The 23,316-nt window shown below is 42.3% G+C and overlaps 1 protein-coding gene across 1 annotated transcript; it reads right to left on the reverse strand.

The window, feature by feature from the left end:
* Window positions 1-773: 773 nt before the first annotated feature.
* alpi.1 (alkaline phosphatase, intestinal, tandem duplicate 1) lies at window positions 774-20,618 on the reverse strand. The gene is made up of 11 exons (XM_026143430.1): window positions 20,456-20,618; window positions 19,684-19,809; window positions 10,323-10,438; window positions 8,841-9,015; window positions 5,625-5,797; window positions 4,697-4,831; window positions 4,532-4,607; window positions 3,653-3,787; window positions 3,303-3,494; window positions 2,990-3,106; window positions 774-2,157 (listed from the first exon to the last, which is right to left on the reverse strand). The coding sequence occupies exons 1-11, from the start codon at window positions 20,547-20,549 to the stop codon at window positions 1,877-1,879; spliced, it is 1,620 nt and encodes a 539-aa protein (XP_025999215.1). The 5' UTR covers window positions 20,550-20,618; the 3' UTR covers window positions 774-1,876.
* Window positions 20,619-23,316: the final 2,698 nt, after the last annotated feature.

The following is a 23,316-nucleotide window of genomic DNA, read 5'->3' on the forward strand; positions in this document are numbered from 1 at the left end:
CAAGGGAGATCAGTGTGCCACAGCAGCAGGATAAAAAAATTAAAATTGGACCAAATTTTTTAGTTTTTTATTTTAGTTTTGGATTTAAATGTACATTTGCACAATGACTGAAACTTGCACCACTGAAGGAACAATGGGCTGTGAGGTGAGTTCCTTGATCCCACAGAAACGTCCAGATTGGAGATTTACTTATCTGGATGATTGAGCTAAGATGTGTTTATTAGTTTGTCAGCCCGAGTACAGACAGCTGCAATAAAAAGCACCATCTGATAAATGTTTACCAGCAATAGCTTTAATCACTCTTGTCTATAGCTACCATAAATCAGTGTGATATGCATAAAATTTACTGATTTGTTTTTGTTTTTCACTCTTCCACACTTTTACATTGCAGTGTTAAAAATCTGTTTACTGTACTTTATGGTCAAGTGGTCCAATTTTCACAAATTGTTGAAAGTTGTTTATTTTAATTTGTGGTACAATTAACTGAGCCATGAGTGTGTGTGTACAGGTGGCTTTGATCACACATCTGTGTGACGTTTTCAGAAAGTGGTTTAAAAATGTTCATTCTTTTATATCCACTGGCTTTGGTTGTTTGGACCAGGTTTGGGCTTATTGCAGAAAACAGTTTTATTAAAACAGGAAGATTTTGAAAGATTCAGTGGAATACACTTTTACAATGTCAAAATTTCATTTCTTACAGGGAAATACATGTAAGTGAGCCTGATAATTGTATTATTATTTATTTTATTTTATCATTATTTCACAGACTCTGTTGGAGGGCTTAACAGGAGTTTCAGTTTCCACATTCAAAATGTTAGCATCAGTATCTAAATCTTTTCTTAAAAGTTTGGGCAACAATGTAATACGCTTACTCTGGAACACAGCCAATCCAGAAAATGTAAAAACACATATGCTCTTTCTTGGCAATCTTTATTAAATGAAATGACCCATAAAGTTGGGCATTACCCAAAATATTTTCTATCAAATGGAGAACGATTTTACAAAGAAAACCAGATGTTCTATGCCTACACATCTGTAGGAAAAGAAATAGTATGAAAATACATTTTCAACTTGCTTATAAAATACATTCGTTTACAATCCAATAGATTATGGTATCAAGTGACAGGCAATTTAACAGAGAAACATAAAAGGTTAGGAGCTATTAAGGTCAAGACACATAATGAAGGGCTGATATTTTAATGCAGTCTTTCTGATTTCTTCTCAGGTCTGATAACGCTGGTACTCGCCATGACGGCTCATAATTCAGGATTACATTATCGTATTTTATTTCACCTGGACAGTGATGATCATGTTACAGCTCTGTGCCCTGTATACGTGGCCAATAGAAAAAAATGAGCTCAAATCTGTTTGTTTCAGTTTATGCTGTCCAAAGCTTTAGATTACACTGAATGTATTTAACTGGAGAAAAAACATAATGGGCAAAACTCACACTTAATAATGAAAAAAGTTAGTGCATGTTAGATGTCACATATGTACATATAGGCTGTAATTGCCTTTAATAAAATACAACAAGTTTTGATGGCTCTGCAGTGGAAACACACGGAGGGCTGTTTACATATGAATTATGGTTAATTTGCATATGTAGTAGCTTGAGGTTCCTGCATAGCTGTTGGTATGCACCTGAATAGAGTTAGCACATGCAAGTTAAGCCTACGCTTGCATGCATGTTTGGTTAACTGTGCATGTAAATATGGACGTACAGAGAATCTTTTTTTCTCTTAAGAAATACAGTACTTTTATCCCTGGATTCTAAGTTGACAGCCTGTGCACATACAGTGCACATGCATACCCTGCGAGTGTTTAGTGCATATTGCTACATTTATACAAAGTAACACGTGTGCCGGATTGGGCGGGGTCATCTGAACAACAAGAGAACACAGAGAAGGAAAAACAAGAGGCTGGAAGGTGTGTTCACAGAGCCAGAGGAGGAATGAGTGTGACGGTGCGTGTGAGGAGGACAGTTTGTGTAAGGCTCCAAACAGGTAGCGTAGGCCATGACATGTGCCACATAATTCTGCTCCTTTACACCATGGAACAGGTGAGCCATTGGTCCTTTGGCATAGATGGCCACATCCTCCCCACCATGTGTCTCAGCATCCAGTGGCACAGCAGCCTGCTGCATGTACTCCTCATCATCTAAACAAAAAAAATGTGTAGCCAATCACCAAACAACCTTTCAGAATAAGTAGATGTTTCAGCGTTTCCATTAATTCACCATGATGACCTTATACACTCTACCTTACTTACAAATTCATAAACTGTCATTGGGATAAGAGACATACATTAGATTGCACTATTATCACACTTTCCTCATGTATCCTGTGGCACAACTGTGTTTTTCAAATCCTCTGTAATTTATTTAATCAAACTTAATAATATAATTTTCACAAACCAGAAAGGAATCTAAATCCCTTTGATTCAGCGACTAACGCGAAGCAAAGCGTGTAAAAATACCCCCAGTGGATGTATTTGGAAAATGACTGCAGTCTTTGTTTTGCTCTGGTTAAAGGGGCCTTTTAAGCATTGTGCAAAGGTTGAACCTTTATTCTCTTTTATCTCTACATCTCACAAAAACTTTTTGGCCTCATACGCTTACATTAATCATATAGATGTTGACTTGCAGGGGATAGGTGCCAGGTGGGCTGAGTGTACACTGGTTCCCAGAACAAGTATATTAAAAAGAGAAGGCATTTTTTTCACCTTAAGTTACACACACTTGTTCAATGACAAAAAACACACAGTGTAGGACAAGGAACATTGCTGTTAACCTTCCAAAGTACAGGAGACCTGTGCAAAGAACTAAACAGAAGACAGAACCATGAATCCGTAAATAAAATGACCATCATAATTTATCTCTGCTCCCTAGAGAAACATGCACAAGCCAACCATAACCGCATCGCTTCAAGGTGTCTGTGTACACATCAGCACAGACGAGTGCCACAGCTGAAAGATATTAATCTGTACTTACAGTAATCCACCAAAGTGATGTTCTCTCTAGTTCCATTTATATGGACGTAACCCGGGCCATTGGCATACAGGATGCTAGTGAAAGGCATTTGGTCGTCAGCTTTCTTTGGGGCTAATCCTGAATAATAAAAATAAAAAGAATGTAGGTAAGGAAGAGGCTAGTTCCAGTATTCTTCACAAGTGGTCCGTCTGCACCCTTTTTTTGTTTTACCCCTTTTTTCGCCCCTTGTACTTTTAATTTCACACACCAGGGCATGATTTTCATGCTAGTTTGAACCCACAATGCCTTCACGTGGCAGTGCTTTGAGTCATACCAAAGATGGGGTTTCCTCGAGCCGTGTTGCCACCAAAGGTGAAGACATGAGAGTGGTCAGCAGTGACCACAGTCAGTGTGTCTGATTCTCTGGTGAGCTGTGCAGCACGATGAATGGCACGGTCAAACATCACAGCTTCTGTCAGTGCCAGTTTGGCAATGCCATCGTGGTGACCGTGATCGATTCTCCCTCGTAACAGATAACAGAAAAGAGATTTAGACATTTAATATTTATTTCATTGTCTTGCAACTTAAGGAATTAAACCTCATTAAACTGGATCCACAAGCTAAATAATTAAATGAGTGTGCTTGCTGAGATTTTACATTACAAAATTGTTTTATTGCACTCATCTTCCACAAACAGGAAATATCCTTTTGGATTTTTCTTCAGTATTTGAATAGCCTTTTCTGTCATCTCCACAATGGATGGATCACGCGTGCTATTTCGGAAAACCTCAAATCTCATGTCTTTGGGCTCAAACAGACCTAGAAGCACGAACAAACAAGAAGAAAATGTTCATGTTGGACCAAAATGAATAAAAAATATGCAGCAGCACACAGCAATGTTGTGGTTAATCCAAACTGTCAGTTAGAACAAAAAAAAAAAAAAAAAAAAAAAATGGAAACTGAAAGTCAATTTCAAAATATGTTAGAGTTGAACAGCTAAACCTTCTGACCCCGTCTGTAGAGTTAAAATCAGCACTGCAATCTCAGATCATTAATATGAAAATCTATCTAAGAATTGGTACACTTGCTCATTTAAGTTATATATAAGGCAGTTAACAGTTTTAAAGAAATAATTGCTAGCTGCTAGTCAAGCCTTCTCTGTGATGGCTTGTTTTAAAAGTAAGAACACCTTTAAATGCAGCAGATCTAATTTTCTAAATTTATCATACAAGTGGGTAATATGCATAACATTGATAACAAGATGATAACACCTCTGAGCTATTGGCGGCTGCATTGCTGTCATGCACACTGTGTTGTTTTATCACCAAAGCAGTAAGAGATGATACTAGTCAACATCATAAGTATTTACATGTCTATAAAGATTAAAGTTGGGTTAAGTGGACTCCTCTTCTTTCTAAGGCATTTATAAGATTTAATAACTTAGATATATGTAAACAGGTTTATGACTAAATTTTTCCCTACCTTTCTACCAATGTTAATATATTTAATATTCTGCAGTAAGTCTGTATCTGCTCATTAGCAGACCCAATATTAGTTACCCACCCATGAGTCGGTCAGTATTTTTAACATTTATCTCATCAAACTCCTTCCTGTGCCAAACATAGTGTGATTTCTTGTTCTGAAACACAAACCAGAGGAAACGTGACTCTGTGAGCTGTCGTGGGGGAATTGAGGAAATATTTGCACAATAATTGTCAATAATCCTACTGGTTTAGCCTTTAGCCACACATCAATGAGGTTCCTCTTGTCTTTGCGGTCCCCCTTGCGGGAGTTGGAGGTAGGGTACTCTGGGTCTGGGGTGCCTTTTGGAGTCATGTACATCCTGCCTCCACCGAGAATCACCTTTAAAAAACAACAACAAGCAGAACCACAAAGATGTTTGGCTTTTCCAACTTTCCTCATATTTCTTTGTACTGACCTTAAAGTTATTGTTAATTATAATCTGACAGGATAATCGAAATAAAACGATAAAGTCATGAACTCTGGAAATCACAATGGAAAATAACTGGGAACACAGAGTGCTCATTTGTATATGGCAATTAAAGATAGGCCAACAAGATCAATTCCATTATTTATTTATTTATTTATTTATTGCAATTTTATAGAAGGTGGTGCAGCAAAACAGGGTTCTAACAGGGTTCTAACAGGGCTGATCGAGCTTACAATCTTTGCTTTAAAGTGTTCGTGTACTGCTCTCATCAAGTAGAGTCATATGAAATTACACACACACACACACACCCTGACCTCCACTTCTGAGTTGCCTACAGATCAAGTATGGACTGTGCCTGAATGGACATACAGAACTCAAAAGAAAAAAGTTTGGTTCTCTGTAGAGCGTTTCCCGCTGGGCGGTGCCTCACAGCCCTCTGCCTCTGGGAGTGACCCTTTCAACAAAGGAGGCAAGAGGTGGCCAGGAGGCCTGTTTAACAGGTGGGTGCAGCCTGATCTATCTAGTGAAAGTCTAGACAGACCAGGCCAAGATTTTAAACGTCAGGGCATAATAAAAGAATTATCTGGTCCCTACCAATTTATATAAAAGTATTTAAATAAACCCTATTATATAATAGCTACACTGACAATTGATGTTATATCTTATTTGTTGATTGAAAAGAGCCAAACAATTTTTCTTTCTTACATCAATGTCAACATTGGTGACTAGCTGGGTGGCAATGTCGACGCAACCATGTTCGCGAGCACTGGAAGGCAGATCTGCATCACTGTACCAGCTGCGGCTGACAGAGTGGGCGTAGGCGGCTGCTGGGGAAGCATGCTGGACACGGGTGGTGGTCACTATTCCTACTGATTTACCTGAAAAACAATAGAAAACTGCAAATGAAAAATGGATAGAATACAGTACATCCAGGAGTTCACACTACCGGTCAAAGGTTTTAAAACACCCTAATTCTTCCAGTTATTGCTGTTTAAGTTGTTCAAGTCCAATGAATAATTTGAAATGGTACAAAAGTAAATAGTGAATTGCCAGATGTAAAAAAGAAAAAGAAAAGAAAAGAAAAAAAGGTAAGATTACCCAAAACCAAAAGTAATGTACTTTTCAGAATTATACAAAATGTTTTGTTTTCATGGAACACAAAATGGGTTAACAATTTAAAGCTGTTCGGCAGCAGTGGAGGTTGATGAAGCCTTAGAAGCTGGTGCTACTAAGTCCTACAGGTGTTCCAACTTTTCTGGATTACTTACAACCCCATCTGTCTGCATAAAAGTGTGTTGGAACACACTGTGGTACCATACCCTCATGAGCATCAGTTGAACAGTATTGTACTACAGAAAGTAAAGTGTTGCTACAAAATGGCAAGAAATAGGCTATTAATAATGGAAGAGAGACAGACCATCGTAACACTTCAAAATATAGGTCTTTCCCACAGAGAAAATGCAAAAAAAGTCAATGTGTCAATGAGTACAGTTTCCTTCACCATCACAAGGCACTCAGAAACTGGGGCACACTCTGTCAGGTAGAGATCTGGCAGACCCAAAGCAGCAACTGAATCAGAGGACAAGTTTCTGAGAGTTAACAGGTTGCATGACAGACAGCTCACAGGACAACAGCTTCAAGCACAGCTTAATAGTGGTTGCAGTAAGCAAGTCTCAGTTTAACTGTGAAGAGAAGACTTCGAGCTGCAGGTTTGACAGACGGGTCTCAGCAAGAAAGTCTAACATATAAAATGAAATCACCTCTTTCAAATAAATTATCTTGTGTTCTGACACCATTTCTCAACCCCTGAGCCCCTCACACAGTCTGTGTACCAACTTTTATTTTGGAATTAAAGCATAAAGATGATTATTTTTATGATACAAATTATATTTTTTTGTGTACTTTGTACCAAATAGTTTTGGAATTTGTTAGAAATGGGTTTGTGTCTTCTTCTGTGCCAGAGAACTCCAATTCTAAGAACTATCTGTTTTATTGGTGACAATGGTGAGATGATTTTGATAGAGGGAGGTGAGATTTGGAGTTTTCGAGCAGTTACGCTCATAGAATTTGTTGTAGTTACTGCTGTCAACACTACATTTGTAACAGTACAACACAGTACAATACATTATCTCTGTGGACAGGTTTGATGGTTCCATGTTTGTTTATTTATTGATAATTATAGAAGAACAATTTTAAAAAATTGCCTTAAAAGAACAATCCACTTAATGAACACCTTATCATGGTGGGGTGGTTTTGGTGCCCTAGGGATCTCCAGCAGTTATGTTATTGGAGGCAATTTGCCCCCATCAGGGTCTCCCAAGGCAATTTAGTTCTAGTTGAGCAGCTAGACCAGGGGTCAGCAACCTTTAGCACCCAAAGAGCCATTTGGATGCGATTTCCACGCAAAAGAAAACACTGGGAGCCGCAAATACTTTTTGACACCTAAAATGAAGATAACACTGTATATATGTATATATACATATTTTTTTACCTTTATGCTTTGTGTGAACAACTAAGGTGTGTTGCTTAAATCCATGAAGTGCTACAGAGAAAATTACATTTTATTTATGTAATTAACACATTTTAAACTCTTAAAGAAATATAACAAAAGGAAAGACACCCAGCTGAACTAAAATGATCCATGTAGCAAACAAAAACTGTTGTGAGCCGCCACCTTTATATCACCTTTGGGCTTTTGGAGCCTTGACCAGATTTTTTAAAAAAATAATTGGAAAAAAAGCACCATGCTGCTGAAAAATGAAAAATAGGCGGACGCACCGGAGCGGCACCAGCAATCACGCCTCGCCACCTTAACGTCTGTGCTATCTATGCTGTTGTGTTGGTATGTGTCGGGCTGTGAGCTTTAACACCGGATGTATGTGTACAGCAACCGTGTGTGAAAAGTGGTCAATAAAGAGATGCTGAAAAGCATGTTCATGGAAACATCGTCGGGTCTGCCGTGATATGTTTACAATGGGACTTCTGCTCCTGAACCTCTGCGCACAGCGTCTGCAAATCGGGGCTGTACGAAGTGACTTTCATCTTTACGCAGGACTGTAAGCTGTCATTTATGAGGCGTGAGCGGTGTTTGTTTTTAATATAGTTCACGGTGGAGAACAGCTGCTGACATAATGTAGATCCGAAGATCCATAATTGGCTTACCTGGGGTTGAAAGTCTCAATAAATGCACGGCGTTTCGGCGGGTACACCGGCTTCCACAAGTGTGACGCTTATTTTGAGCGATCAAAAACTAATAGAAGTTAAAAAAGAACTAACATAAATAAAATACACTTCAGCTAATTACTTAAAAAAATAATTTATTTTCCCAAACCACGCGGAGCCGCACTAAAAGGACTAAAGAGCCGCATGCGGCTCCGGAGCCGCAGGTTGCCAACCCCTGAACTAGACTATGTGTAGACCTCTATGAAGAAAACATTAGTGGTCTGTGTTACCTCAGCCATATTTGGTTTACCGGGGCCTTACCCTGCAGCCAAGGGTGCATTAAACGATTTAGTATATCGACACATGATGCAAATAAACATATATGTGACAAAAATATAGCAAACTCAATCTAATGTTGTGACACGACAACATTAGCAAACATTTGCAAACAACAATGCAAATTCACTTGAAACATGCACATGCCTTGACAGACAACCCTGCACAAATTGCATGTCATAAAGTGACCACAGGCACAAAGGTCAAGGCAGATCAGCGTGGGTGGTTCTCCTAACTGTATATATATTTTTTGAACGTTGAACCGTAATTGGCAAGCAACACTGAAGTAGCTTGTCAGATTATTGCTTTATTCCACATATTTTATTTTAAAGCATTACATATCTTAAGATCAGAAAACAAACTGGTTGACCTGTCCTTTACACAGCAAACTCACTACTTGACCAAGCAATCAACTGTCTTTACCTTGTGCTTTAGCGCGCCGCAGAACTGAGTAGACCTCATTACCAAAGGTGGTGTTACACTCGTAGGCCACCGCTTTAGCGCTGAGTCCTACTGTCTTTGCATTGGCCTTCACACCGCAGTGGTAGGCTGTAGCAGTGCTGGCACTGTCTGCTACCTGCTTGTCCACACTGTAGGTCTACAGAGTAGAAACAAAAACAGCATTAAAACAGGATAGCATCAAACACAGATGGACCATGTCATTATTTTTAGAAGTGAAATCTGCACATGCACATTTGGGGAGCTGAGATATTTTATGCATTCACTGCATATTGAAAGTAGCATTTTTGCTTCTCCCCTGAGAAAAATTGCTTGAATGTGCTTCATGTTCTAATGTGTTAAGTTGAAATGACTGTCACTTAAGTTGCAAAAGTTTCTGGGGATGATCTAAAAGATGGAGCCAGCTAGAATGTGTTATATCAGATATGTTCTCTTTTTGATTATAGGTTGGGATATCAGAGGCACCAAAGACACTAAACACTGATTCCTTCTTTCAACCACACAGTGATTTAGGGATTATGTTCAATCCAGGATGATGAGTTTAAATCTGTGTTCACATTTTCTACCACAGTGTCAGCATTTTCACTTCAGCTGTTGATTGCATTAGGATTTTTTTTTTCACGTGAGAGTTTGAGTGGCATGTGTCGTGTTAAGGGAACGAAGCATGTGAATAAAAAGACACGTTCAAGCCCCTGATCAGCCTTCCTTATAAAGGGGTATTCACCTGCAGTGCAAATCTGTCTTTGTCTCTATGATAGTTCTACTTCATGTCTCTGTACTGATTTACCAGGTGACTGTATTTCTACCATAAACACACACTCAAACACACACGCACATTTTACAAGAATGTGAGTGAAAGTGGGGAAAAATTCAAAGGCCACAGAGAAAAGGTATGTTTCTGTGAGCTGTTGCTAACCTGGAATGTGTTTTGAAATTTGTGTGAAAATTCCCCCCTGCTTTGTCACTTTCTTCACCAGGAGGAACACCTTTTTTAGGATAATGTAACAGTAAAATGCAATAATTTTCAAACACAGTAAGAAATGTTTTACTGCAGGTTTGAAAATACAGAGCTATTTACTGGTTAATATGTATTCCAACCTTCCAAGGAATTACATAAAAGCATTTTTCCTAGCAACCAACTGACCAACTCTAGAGAAAAAAAGTTAAAAAAAAAAAAGAACATTAGATGTAATGTGAGTGGATACAGTTCAGTACAGGCCACAGAAGAACAAGAGCACACATTGGAAAAGTTACTCTACTTCTCATGAGTGGAGAAAGCAACTTAGAAGAACTATTAATAAAATACAAAATGTAAAATACATTTGAAGTGCAGCTGAGGTTATAGGATGACACTTTACTGGCTATTTTGAATTTCTTTCTACACATGAATAATTAATTGATGAATAATAACTGATGACCTGCAGGTCAGCAGTGCTGTTTTGTCACCTTAGAGAGGGCCACGTATGGAAAGGTGTCCATGGCTAGTATCGTCTCTTCTCCAGATCCACCATCCATCTGACCTCGCAGGATTCGAGCTGCTGACACTGTGGACACGCCCATTCCTGCGAGACAGTGATTGACGACCAAAGGTCACTGACGTGGTCAGTCTACATTATACACATTCACTGGACATTTTATAAGGTTGATAGTAAGGGGGCTCGATTCCCCTTGTTATTTCTTGAGAAATGCCTTAATTGTTCATGGCACACATTCAAAAGGTGATGGATACATTTATACATTTCAATGAGACTGATTCTTAGTCACCAGTGTTTAAATAAGAAAATGCCGAGAGGAGACTAAGAAAGAGTTTTGCATGCAACACAAGAAAACTCTAAAGCAGTGATACCTGTTACTCATATGTGCACTTATTCTTTGTTGTGGTACTTTACTGTTCTAATGAAAAAGAGCTCAAAAGAGCTCATTTTAAGATTTTTTGCCATCCTGTATCTCATTTGGCATATTCTGTTAATATCTTAGAGCTTTTTCCAGGGGTAAGAATGTTTATGTTAGATTATGTTTGAAATCAGGTTGTAATCTTAAAGTCAATCTTATAGCTTTGGTTTTAGAGTAATGTACAACAATTGTAATGTCATTTAAACTTCCAAACTGCCCTTTTCTACACAAAACCATTAAGGGTTACAGTGAAATTTAAGTTTTCCTTTTGTTTCATTGCACACTAACCATGAAAAGGACCCCTTAGTAAGCAGAGGTTTCAGTTCATTTTTATCTATATGTCACCAAATTACAACAACAATCATCTGGAAGTGAGAATGTTAAGTCACAAAAATGGTATTACAGAAAGTAATGTTGCAGTTTAGAATAAATCAAATGACTCAATTAACATTTTTGGTTCCCTTTCAGTCGATTCACTCGGTACAACACATAAGTATGGGATATCACGCCCTCGCGTGTCCTGGCTGAAGAAACCTTTATTCATGCCCTTAAGGCAGATGACGTGTGATGACACGCGCACGACCCCGCCTGCACATATAGCCCCTGTCATCACAGTCATCCCTCAGTTCGATAGCCGCTCTTCACCAAGCCAAACTGCTCAGTGGGGCCACCTTGTGTTGTACCTCGTTCCTCTCCTTCAGGGAACAGAAGTTATAGACATAACTGTTCGTTCCCTTTCAGTCGATTCACTCAGTACAACACATAAGTATGGGACATATATACACGCCCCGCAGAGCAGCCACCGAACCGGAATCGGACCACCATATCCTTAGTGAGTGGTAGGCGCATGGCCCCCGCCTGCACATATAGCCGCTGTCATCACAGTCATCCCTCAGTTCTTACGCTCTTCACCTCGCTGAGAACACCTCTGCTGAGTTGGGCTAGCTAGCTGCTGGTAGTTAGCTCCATTGTCTGCCGACTTGAACTTAGCTTAACTGCCCCTGTTGGTGTTAGCCTCCACCACGCAGTTGGTGTGTAGGCTGCCCGCGGAGCACTAATTTCAAGTTTTTTCCCGTGCAGCATTTTGCTTTGCGTTTTGGAATGGACTCCAAACCGAAGCGAGCAAAGCAGAAATCTTCTGTTCACCCCTGTCCTCAGGGATGCAGTTTCTCTTTGCACGACAGCGACCAGCACGATGCCTGCCCTGTCTGCCTGGGGCCCGAAGCCTGTGCGTTTTGTCGCCAGCTCCGGCGCTCGACCCTGGAAAGACGGGTGACGTTTGTGGAAAAAGTGCTGGGACGCTTGGCTGTCGCACGGCATGACCCTCTCCTTTCCGAGTATGGAGCCCCGGCTTCATCCGAGTCCGAAGACGAGGATTTTCCGGTCGATGTCCCCACAATTAGCTGGGCTGACCACATGGAATATGTTGACGGGTTAGCCGATGACGAGCCGAAACCATGCAGGAGCGCTGACGGGCTTCAGCCTGGGTTGAAGCCCGCCAGCGCTCCCTAGGAAAACGATGACGTACTGGACATTGGCCTGGATATCCATGGTTTGTCGGAGGATGAGCAGGAGAGTTCATTGTCGGCCCAATGTGCCGCCGCTGCTACGCCGGTCGGCCACGATGACACCTCTCTTTTTTTCCCTGTTTTGCCGTGCTGCTGAGAAGCTGCAGGTGGACTGGCCCTCTCCTCCTGCCTTCCCATGTTCCCAGACTTTCTCTGCGAGCTAACAGCATGGAACAAACCTCTGTCTACCCGCGTCACTGTGCCCGGCTATGGACAGTACAAGGAATTGGACGGCGCCGAGGGGGCTGGCTTAGCTAACCCACCCCCTATGGAGCCGTCTCTGGCTGCTTATCCCATAACCATGGTGTCGGCGGCCCCGCAACTCTGCCGTCCAAGTACTGCAGATTCTCTGCTTCGCAGCTGGAGAAGATTTATTGGGCTCAGGCCGGCACTGCTCACGCCATGAGCTCCGTCACCATGCTCCAGATGTACCAGGCAATGTGCCTGGTGGTGCTCGGATCGCTGGTTCCTGATGACATCCCGCTGGCACCTCTTCTTAACGAGGTCAGAGTCGCCACAGATTACATCCTCCGTGCGTCTCGCTGTGCAGTGCTCTCCCTGGGCAGAGGGATGGCGTCGACAGTAGTGGCGCAGGGGCACCTGTGGCTCACCCTCTCTGACGTCCCGGATAGGGACAGAGCTATATATTTGGACGCGACATCATCCCCAGATGTCAGCCCAAGCCCAAGCCCGCAGTTAGCTCTCACAGGCCCACCGCTGCTCTGACGACTGGCAAGAGACCGGCACCCACTGCTGAAGTGAGTGTGCCGCCAGCGAGAGCACATCCTCTGGCATGAGCTCCACGCCAGTTGGCCTGGAGCAAAGGCCCACCCTCGGGCCCCCGGCGGGATCCGACACCTCAGCCTCAGCCCTCCTAGCTGTGGTTTCGAGTGGAGAAGGGGTCCAGCAGCAGGGAGACGCTGTTTTTATCCCTCTGTTGCCGCACAAGAGGTGCCGCTTAAGTTCTGTTCAGGTTGTCAGCCCCAGAAGGCGCTGCACTTTCCTAACACTGTCTCCCAAGCACAAAACTCCTGCACACAAAATGCCTCAGGTCACTCCCTGTTCAGGTGTGTTAAATGTTCAGGTGACCACATAGAGAAAAGGTGCCTCCAACAAAATGTATGAATGTACATGTTTCCATGTTACAATCAATAAAGAGTGTTGTTTATTCTCAAACAATCACAAATGCTCAGCCTGCAGGCAGAATGAGCCAGGTCAGGCAGGTGATGCAGTCCCCTGCAGACAAACTGGGGGGCGACAACGCCCCGCCGACGGTGCTGCAGGTCAGCCGGCTGGCTGCTCACTTCCCTCAGTGGCGCACTTGTGCCCCCTCTCCGTGGGTGCTGCGAACCATTGCCATGGGTTACCGGGTCAAGCCGCCTCGTTTCCAAAGAGTTGTAAACACGACTGTCAACACCGAGGCGGCCATGATACTCAGAGAGGAAATAAAGGCGCTATTGCAGAAAAGAGCAACACGAGTGGTCCCCACTTCGGAGACAGACAAAGGTTGGTACAGCCATTATTTTGTTGTTCCAAAAAAAGAAGGAGGGCCTTGTCCCATCCTCAACCTGCGAGTCTTGAACACGTATCTACGAACGTACAGGTTCAAGATGCTAACACTCAGACAGCTATTGAATGCAGTCGGCCCGGGAGATTGGTTTGCAACAATTGATCTAATAGATGCTTATTTTCATGTGGCTATACACCCGAAACACAGGCAGTTTCTGAGGTTTGTATTTGAGGGCGTAGCCAATGAATACTTAGTGCTGCCGTTCGGGCTGTCGCTCGCTCCTCGCACCTTTACGAAATGTGCCAAGGCAGCGCTAGCGCCCCTCAGAGAGAGAGGCATCCGCATCTTGGCCTACCTAGACGACTGGGCTCTCGTAGCTTGCTCCAGAGAGCAGGCAGAGACACAGCTGTCGCTGGTTCTGTCACACATTCAGACACTGGGGTTCTCTGTGACACATTCAGACACTGGGGTTCTCTGTGAACTTTCAAAAGAGCTCGCTAATCCCGAGTCAGCAGATTACTTTTCTCGGTTTGAAAATATGCTCGCTTTCCAGCCGCGCATGTTTGTCGGAGCACAGAGTGGCCGCGTTTCATCGCTGCCTCGCTCAGTTTCAGCTGGGAAGCAGACTGCGTTTCCAGACGATATTAAGCTTGTTGGGCATGATGGCATCTATGATCGCCGTGGTGCCACTTGGACTGTTAAAAATGAGAGCGTTTCAACGCTGGACTCTCTCTCACCGTTTGTGTGCATCGCGTCACCTCCGGAGGAGGCTGCCGGTAACCGCGTCTTGCATGCTAGCTCTCCGTCCTTGGAGGGAGCCCAGGCTGCTGCATCAGGGCTCTCGGATTGGGAGGGTGTTGTTTCGCAAGGTGGTGTCCACAGATGCTTCCCTAAGAGGGTGGGGAGCGCTTTGCGAGGGTGCATCAGTGAGAGGGATCTGGTCCGCAGCCCAGCGCGAGCTGCACATCAACCACTTAGAGCTGTTAGCAGTGTTCTTAGCTCTAAAGCATTTCTGTCCAGTCCTGGATGGCCAGCATGTCTTAATCAGGACGGACAATTCAACAGTGGTGTCTTACATAAACAGGCAGGGAGGAACATGTTCTCTTCCCCTGTTGAAGCTGTCTCACTCTCTGCTGTTATGGTGCAGTGTTCATTTTCTGTCTCTAAGAGCCACCCATGTCCCGGGCCACCTGAACCTGGGGCTGGACCTTCTCTCCAGGGGGGGTCCTCTGGTGAGAGAATGGAGGTTACACCCTTAAGTAGTGGCTCAGATTTGGGATTTATTTGGCAAGGCACAAATAGATCTTTTTGCTTCCAGGGTAAATACTCACTGCCCCCTGTTCTTCTCCATAATCGACCATGATGCACCCTTGGGCATGGACGTGCTAGCGCACCAATGGCCAGACGTGTATGCATTTCCCCCAGTGGAAATGATATCTCCAGTTCTAGAGCGAGTGCATCGGTATTCCCTCTCTCTGATTCTAGTGGCCCCTTGGTGGCCCACAAGGTCGTGGTATGCGGAGATAATCAGCCTTCTAGCAGCAAGTCCTTGGCCCCTTCGGTGGCTCATGCTGTCCTTTCTGCTGGGTCTACCACTCACTAAGGATATGGTGGTCCGATTCCGGTTCGGTGGGGCGTGTATATATGTCCCATACTTATGTGTTGTACCGAGTGAATCGACTGAAAGGGAACGAATAGTTATGTCTATAACTTCTGTTCCCTGAAGGAGAGGAACGAGGTACAACACAAGGTGGCCCCACTGAGCAGTTTGGCTTGGTGAAGAGCGGCTATCGAACTGAGGGATGACTGTGATGACAGGGGCTATATGTGCAGGCGGGGTCGTGCGCGTGTCATCACACGTCATCTGCCTTAAGGGCATGAATAAAGGTTTCTTCAGCCAGGACACGCGAGGGCGTGATATCCCATACTTATGTGTTGTACCTCGCTCCTCTCCTTCAGGGAACAGAAGTTATTGACATAACTATTTGTTTTATTTACTATTATACCTTCTTTTATCAGTCCTCTTACATCTATGTCAAAGTGTGTACAGGCTGTATTGAGGACACTTCCTTGACTGTTAAGCTCACCCTTTAAACATATAATATCTGTGTGAATTACTTACTTAAATAAGCAAGGAGTTTATGAGTTTTCTCAAAGAAAAGAAAAAAAAACTCACAATATGTGAAGTTCCAGCTCAGTTTACCCAAATGCGTACTTTCTCTTCGTCACAGTGCTTTTACAACATTCACAGTAGCTCAGGTAAAATACAATCATCACACAGACAGGAACAGTACTTTAACATTTCAAGTTCCAGTCGAATCTTTTAGATGATGTGAACCATCCTTTCTTGTATTATGAATCAACCTTATGTAAATCACTTGTACTTTATTTGAACACAATAAGGGAGAAGCAGCTCCTCATTAGCTTCTGTGATGCATTTACTTCACACACCTTAAACTAGATGTTAGAGTTGTCACAGTTAACATTTCTCATGTTACCATGTTGTATTTCTAAAACCCAGCCTCAGTGTATGTCCTGTAGACTCTCAAATGGAAACACCAATATCTAGATCTAGATCTAGATATTCTAGATCTAGATCTAGATCTAGATATTCATAAATTTCACCAGACCAGCTTTAATCCTAAGCTTTTGTTGTTTTTATGTGTTACATAAAAAAACGTTAACATTTTATATTTTCAAGTGAAAACACAGTGACATGTTTTGTTGAAGAAACAGTCTGTCTTCTAGTTCTCAGAGGTTACCGTTAGTTTTTCAAACACATTCGTTTTCATTTCTGTCTAGGTGGTTTTTATGGATAAAGTGATTTTCAATAGTACAAGCATGTTTAACTTTTTGTTGCTCTCCAGTATAAATGCAGGAACTTGTAGGCTTTATTTAAACTGTCACAATTTACTAAGCAATGTCAAAAACAGGGTTGACCCATGACGCATCTGAACACTCCTGGAGAAGCCCGAAGCATTGTACCTCCTTAACTAAACAATCAATTTGTTGCCTGTTTTTTGCTATGGTGCCTACAAGTTTTCCTTTGCTGCTGTAAGCCCTTTACCATTGTATTTAAAAACCCTACTGTGGTGCATTTAAGTTTCCCTTAAAAGTCACACTCATAAAATTAAGAACAGGCTTAGGGCAAAGCAGGGCAGGAGAGATGTGTAAAGAAAACTCTGCTCACCGACCACCCAGAAATGCGACTTGATGGGTATGATTTAAAGCAGATATTGTTTGTCTTTAACACAAAAAACATTCTCACATCTTTGTGCCTTTAATCAGCTTCTCCCACCAAAACTGATTTAATCCCTCACCAGTCATAAAAGTAACAATTAATGGCAGAACAATTTCCAGCCAAATCTAATGCAGATGGAAATTATTCTCAAATGTCAATAGCTGCCTGTAGATGTTGCAGTGTCAGACTACAGCGCTACAGAAGGACACTTTGTTATCTCAAGAGTGGATCTTTAAGGTGGCGCCCCCACTGATGTTGATACTCTAAGATAACTAAGTTATCTTAGAGTATCAACTAATGTAGCAGCATAGCTAAAAGACAACTGCTAACAACAAACAATGCACTCTAAAAGAAACAAATGGCTCTGTAAGAGCTGTGCGAAAGAAAAAAAATGCACACTTTTGTTTGTGTTTGACATTTTTATCCGATTTATTTCTTTTTCTTTAGATGAAACTACATTAATCTCAGATGAAGCAGTGCTATGCTGCTATGTCAATAATGGGAATTCCATTTGAAGTTGGAAAGTGGAATTTCCAAGTTCCCAGTCACAATCTTCGACTGGAATGCTTCCTCAAATCAGAATTTCAACTGAGAAAGTCAGGACGGCACGACTAACCCTGATTTAATGATCCAAGATGGCGGATGTGCATAGGAACATTAGTAAAACTGTAAAACTTGTGATCTGTAGGATCACTGCTATGTATTTGTAACTCACTACATAAACCTCATGCATACATGAATGTGCTGGGGCAGTGTGTTTCAGGGCAAAAAACAAGTATACACAGTAAACAAATCTTGTGTTTACACACAGTAAACAAATCTTGTGTTTACAAAGAGTAAACAAATCCTGTTTTTCCTCGCTTTTCCGAAATGACTACTGGAACGCAGCTCCCAGCTCTGACATCTGTCTTCAGAGGTAAATGCAGTACAGTATAAGCCTCTTACACAGTTTTGTATCATTGCATCTGGGTTCTGGTACTTAAACTGTGTGACAACAGTGGCAAGAAAATATCCCCACACCATTATTCCATCACCAGTGTCCTGAACTGTTGATACAAAGCAGAATGGATTCATGCTTTCATGTTGTTTATGCCAAATTCTGACCTATCGTCTGAATCTTGCAGCAGAAATCGAAACTCATCAGACCAGGCAGCACATTTCCAATCTTGGGTTGTCAAAAATCGCATGTAAAGACTGTAGCCTCAGTTTCCAGCTGGCAGCTGACTGGAGTGGCACCTGGTGACACCATGGCTGAGTGGGTCACACACCAGATACATGAATGGCTCTACATTGCTAAGGAACAAAGCAAATACTTATTTTCCTTGATTTTGTGACTTTCTTACTGGAACATCTTAACTCAGGAGTGGGAGTCACTCTAAGCCCACCATCAAACGTCCAGGGTAAATGGAACACAGAATAATCCTAATAAATACATTTGTGAATCATTGTTTCTGGGTTTGAATACTCTAACTGTGTGACAATGCTGCCATTATAAGGTCAAGATAGAAATTATAACATTGCTAATTGTTGCACTATTAAAAAAAAAACAAAACCCAACAACAACAGCATCGCTGATGTCTGACTTCCAATAAAGACCTCTACTATTGCATCCTATCTGTGAAAAGGCAAAGGTGCTAAACTGTGACACATGTGTGCCTGGTCACAGTGGACTGGAAATAATTTTTTTTCTGCCAAACCAACTACCAGCTGTTCTCAGGATGTGGATCTCAGTGATTTTGTTCTTTTCCTTAAAATAAAATCTGAGTTACGGACACAATGGAAGATTCATAAAAATACAGTTTTAAAAGTGGCCCAGTGCTTTGAATGAGATAATGAGACAAAAGATTTTCATTGCCTCCTGTACACTGATCACACATCAACATTAAAACCACTAACAGGTCATCCACATCCCCCACCTGCAGTTCGTCGGTCTTTGACCAACGTGACCAGCCCAACAATCTAACAACCATTGACATCAGAAAGAAAAAGTTCAGGAACAGCTCGTGGAGCACAGCAAAGAGCCAAAGGCTTCCAACCTCCCGTGATCCAAAACTTGATGGAGCATCTCTGGGGCAGACCGGAGCAAGCCTGATTATCAGAAGCCTCACCTTTCAACCCACAGGAATGAAAGGATCTGCTGCCAACACCTCACTGCAAGACAACACAGCCTCTGACCTGTCAGCGCAGGTAGTGTTAAAAAATGAAAATCGGCCATTTAAAGTTTAAATGTCTATCACAATGCTACACCAACATATGTCTGTACAAGTATTTTTTTCCACCTATTCTATATTTCGCCCATAAAGTTCCAAAGCACTGCAGTCAAGCTTAATTTTCCCAAATATTTGAACCATATTTGTTGGTAATTGCTGAATGATATTTGATCCTTCTGTTTAGTCTTGGCAAAAAAAAACACAAGAACCCCAAAACCTCACATTGCTTGCCCACTTTGAAAACAGTTTTATAATTATGTAGAAATACTGTTACATCATCCACTTTTTGTCAGTGAAGTTGAAAGTAATGCATTTTCTACTAAATCTTTAGCCACAGCTGTGCCAGCACTGAATGCTGGTTAAAATTGATTTCTCAGAAGCTTACCGTCACCCAGGAACAGGATGATGTTCTTGGCCTGGTGCTCCCGAGGACGTAATCTGAGCGCAGCATCCAGTGTCGCCCTTGCTTGTGCATCCCAATATGCCGGCTCTTTCTCAATCTCATACAGGGCTGCTCCATAGAAACATGCATGGAGAAAGAATGAATGAGATGTAGGTGCAGTCTTGGATATGAGTAGATCTCAGAGATTTACAGGTAAACAAGCAGGCATGTGTGTGGGGCTGACTGTTTAGGGTTTGTGCGTGGGGGGGTTTCCATGTGCAGAACTTCATAAGAATTCATGTGTGTGCGCGAGCACACATTTTTCTCTCTTTAAGGTTAATGCCCTGACATATGCACATGTACTTTACCTTGATTCAGACAAGAAAAACAGGTTTCTTAAAAGGTGTCAAAGTGATAAAAACAGCCTTGAAGGCACTTTGATATCTATCCATTCATGCTCACGGAGAAGCTCTAGGGGGGAAAACAAAGCTAAAAAAGAAAATTCCTTTTGCCACACACTAAAACAAGGAAAGACAAACAGTCCATCCCAAAGTTTACATAAACAAGTAGACACGGACAAAAATACACTGACACCAGCTTATGTTCATCTTCAGCCACTGGCACCCACACACCTGCATTTTCAAAAGCAGTCTGTCTTTACTCACAGTCCCAGTTTGAGGTTACCTGCTTGAGTCTGTGTGTCCATTTTCCTCCCCACAAAGTGCTACTAATATCCCAACCTCAGGCAGCAATAATAACTCTGACGTCTCCTCACCTTGGCTGTCCATAGCGGCCCGGCTGGCAGGCATCAGGATGGGGCCCAGCAGGATAACCAGGAGACTGGGGACCCTGTAATGTGGTGTCAGCATCTCTGTTCCACACGACCTGGAAGCTGGAGAAATTGACACAGGCTTTCAGTGCAGACGTAAAGGCAGAGGAGGCACAGGCAGAGAGTGTGGCTGCTGAGACCTCCGGCCCTGCCTTTATAAAGCCCCGCTGGGTGTGTGTAGTAAGGAAGGGCCCAAGCCAGCTCATAGGCTTAGAGCCACAAAAGAGGGACGAGTGAGTGTGAGAGAAGGAGGAAGAGCAAGGGAGAAAGACAGAAAAAGAGGACCACACAGGAGCTGCACAGCATCATAGAATAATTCTTGAAAATGCACAAACCCCATTTTATTTTATTTTTTATTTTTATGATTTTAAATGTTACACCTTTTTTTCCCCTCCCTTCTGCAGTACATTTCCCTGACTCCCCTGTTTTGTGTGTGATTGTGATAGAGATCTCAATTATTCTTTGATGTGGTATGTGCCTTCTGGATCTTTTTAAGCTGCAGTCCCTTTAACAGAAGGAAAAAAAACCCCAAAAAACTATCAATTTATGCTGGCATCCATCATTTTACAAATCATTACTGTGTCCCTTTCAATTTCGTCCCCCCACCAATCTCTTGGACAAACACTCAAAAAAGAATGAAAGGGAACAAAGTCCAGCTTAGTCTTGAGAACATCATAATTGAGTCTTGATGTCTTCTGTTTTTTATGTCAGGAAAACGGTCACATTTCCATTTCCCTCCCCTGAATTTTTGCATTTAAAAGACCCCAATATTTTCCCTCTCTGGCTAAGTCAACTTGGCCCGTTTTTCTGTGGCAAATGAAGCAGGGTTAGCATTTTTCTTCTGTGAGGTAGTGGAGCCCGACTGCAGAATGAAAATGTCTCCTCTCTTCTATGCAAACACAACAGTTAATGTGTGAAATGAGGTGAGCTGGGCCAACTTTGTTCCGCACGGCCAGAAGCATCAAATTCCCGGTGAACAGCTCCCGCCTTCTTGAACGCGGTGTTGTTACAATTCTTCTAGAAGATCACTGCTTTCTGCCAACCGCTCATGCGTTGCCAACATTGGTTTGCAGTTAGTCACATGTGCCTAATCAAGACTGCAATAAAATCATAAAAGCAATCTGGGTAGAGAGGCCTCACATGATGTAGCCCACACCACATGAACTGGAAATACCAGTGGCATGTGCAAGAGCAGGAAAACTTGTGTGAGCATGTCTGAGTATTCATTTGTTATGGGTTTGCCCCAGAGAGAAAGTCTAGCTGGGAAAGTCAAATTAGTGTAAACACCTGGTAGCTGCTTAGGACTCAGCATGGATCATCCATGTATCAAGTGGTACTTTAGCCTCTTTGGGAAACAGAGAAAAGCACAACAAAAACAACTCACTTCTGCAAGAAAATAATTTCTTTGACATGCAACATTGTGATCCGTCTATTTCAGTGTTGCATGGAGTATATCTGGACTATTCGCTACCTTTAAGGGTAGGAAGTTTGATACGTTTCATTTAACCCAAGTAAAATAGTCACAGGAACTCAACTTGGCTTCTGCTGAAGAGTGAGTATACATGTATGTGATATTTATAGCATAGCAGATGGTGACTTGTGCACACATTGAGATCATGTATCAGCGGAAACTGTGCAGCAGGGTGGCCTTCCTCCATTGCGTGGTCTGTTTAAACAGACCTTCTATCCTTTCTCTACAAGGAAAACAAATCTCCGCAAATCTAAAAAGAATCCATCTTCTGAATAATAATTTCTGTTTGTCGCTGAAACAGTAGTATTGTTTATTTTGAATTTATATCAACTATGAAGAGCTAACATATCTTTCTAATGGTGAATATATCTTCATTTAGAATTTCATGTAACACTGTAGTTTTTTTTAAATGTATAGAAAACTTGCAGTTTCATGCATACCTCTTCACACACACACACAGCTCTTTAATTTCAGCATCTGGATCCTGGGTCAGATTCCCCTGAAACGTCCCTTTCCTCTGCTTTGAACACGCTGGGGTCTTTTAATGTATAGATTGCGTAAATTACAGTGATTACCTAGACTCTGCCATTCAAGGATGGGGGGGGGGGGGGGCATGTTTGGGTTCAGGTTGTTGAGGCAAGGATGTATGTGTGGGTGGTGCCAGACCACCAAACCGCAGTTCTAAAAGAAAGAGCCCAATCGTTCCTCCTGACTTTTAAAAGACAGCATTTAAAAGACCATTTTCAAGATGACACAGTGATAGAGGAAAAACAGCCTGGGCCAAGGATATTGATGGTGAAAGCTGCAGATGCTTGAGAGGACATCTTTAAAAACAGGACATTTAATAGGAAAAGATGGAAAAGACAGACTGGCTGCCAGATCAGAACTTAAAGAGGACAAAAACAGCACTGCTGGAACAATTAAACTAAGTCTGCAATGATGCTTGTGATCTGTTTTGGCCGTGTCGCAAATATGACCCCCCCGCCCCGCCCCCGCCCCTTTTCTTTCTTTCTTTACTCTGAGCACATACTCATAGAGTGACATCCATGAAACAGATGAAGAAGAGATCTGGATCAATTTAAGAAGGGAACATAAATGATGTAGGCCATATTTATGAGCAGGGCTGGTGACTGGGATCCTATCTCAGAATAGTTGGAAGGCTGGCCATAAAATGTTTTATTGCTGGCATGCAACTGAATTGGAAATGGGGAGTGGAGGGAGCAATGAGAGGTGAAGTCCCCCAAGACCCGGGTCAAGGCTTAAGACAGCAACTCGTATCAGCTATGGCAAGATGGTGCTACTTCAACAAGAAACACTGACAGCTTTGAGAAGTGCG

The sequence above is a fragment of the Astatotilapia calliptera genome, chromosome 15 (genome assembly GCF_900246225.1).
Source record: "Astatotilapia calliptera chromosome 15, fAstCal1.2, whole genome shotgun sequence".
NCBI lineage: Eukaryota > Metazoa > Chordata > Actinopteri > Cichliformes > Cichlidae > Astatotilapia > Astatotilapia calliptera.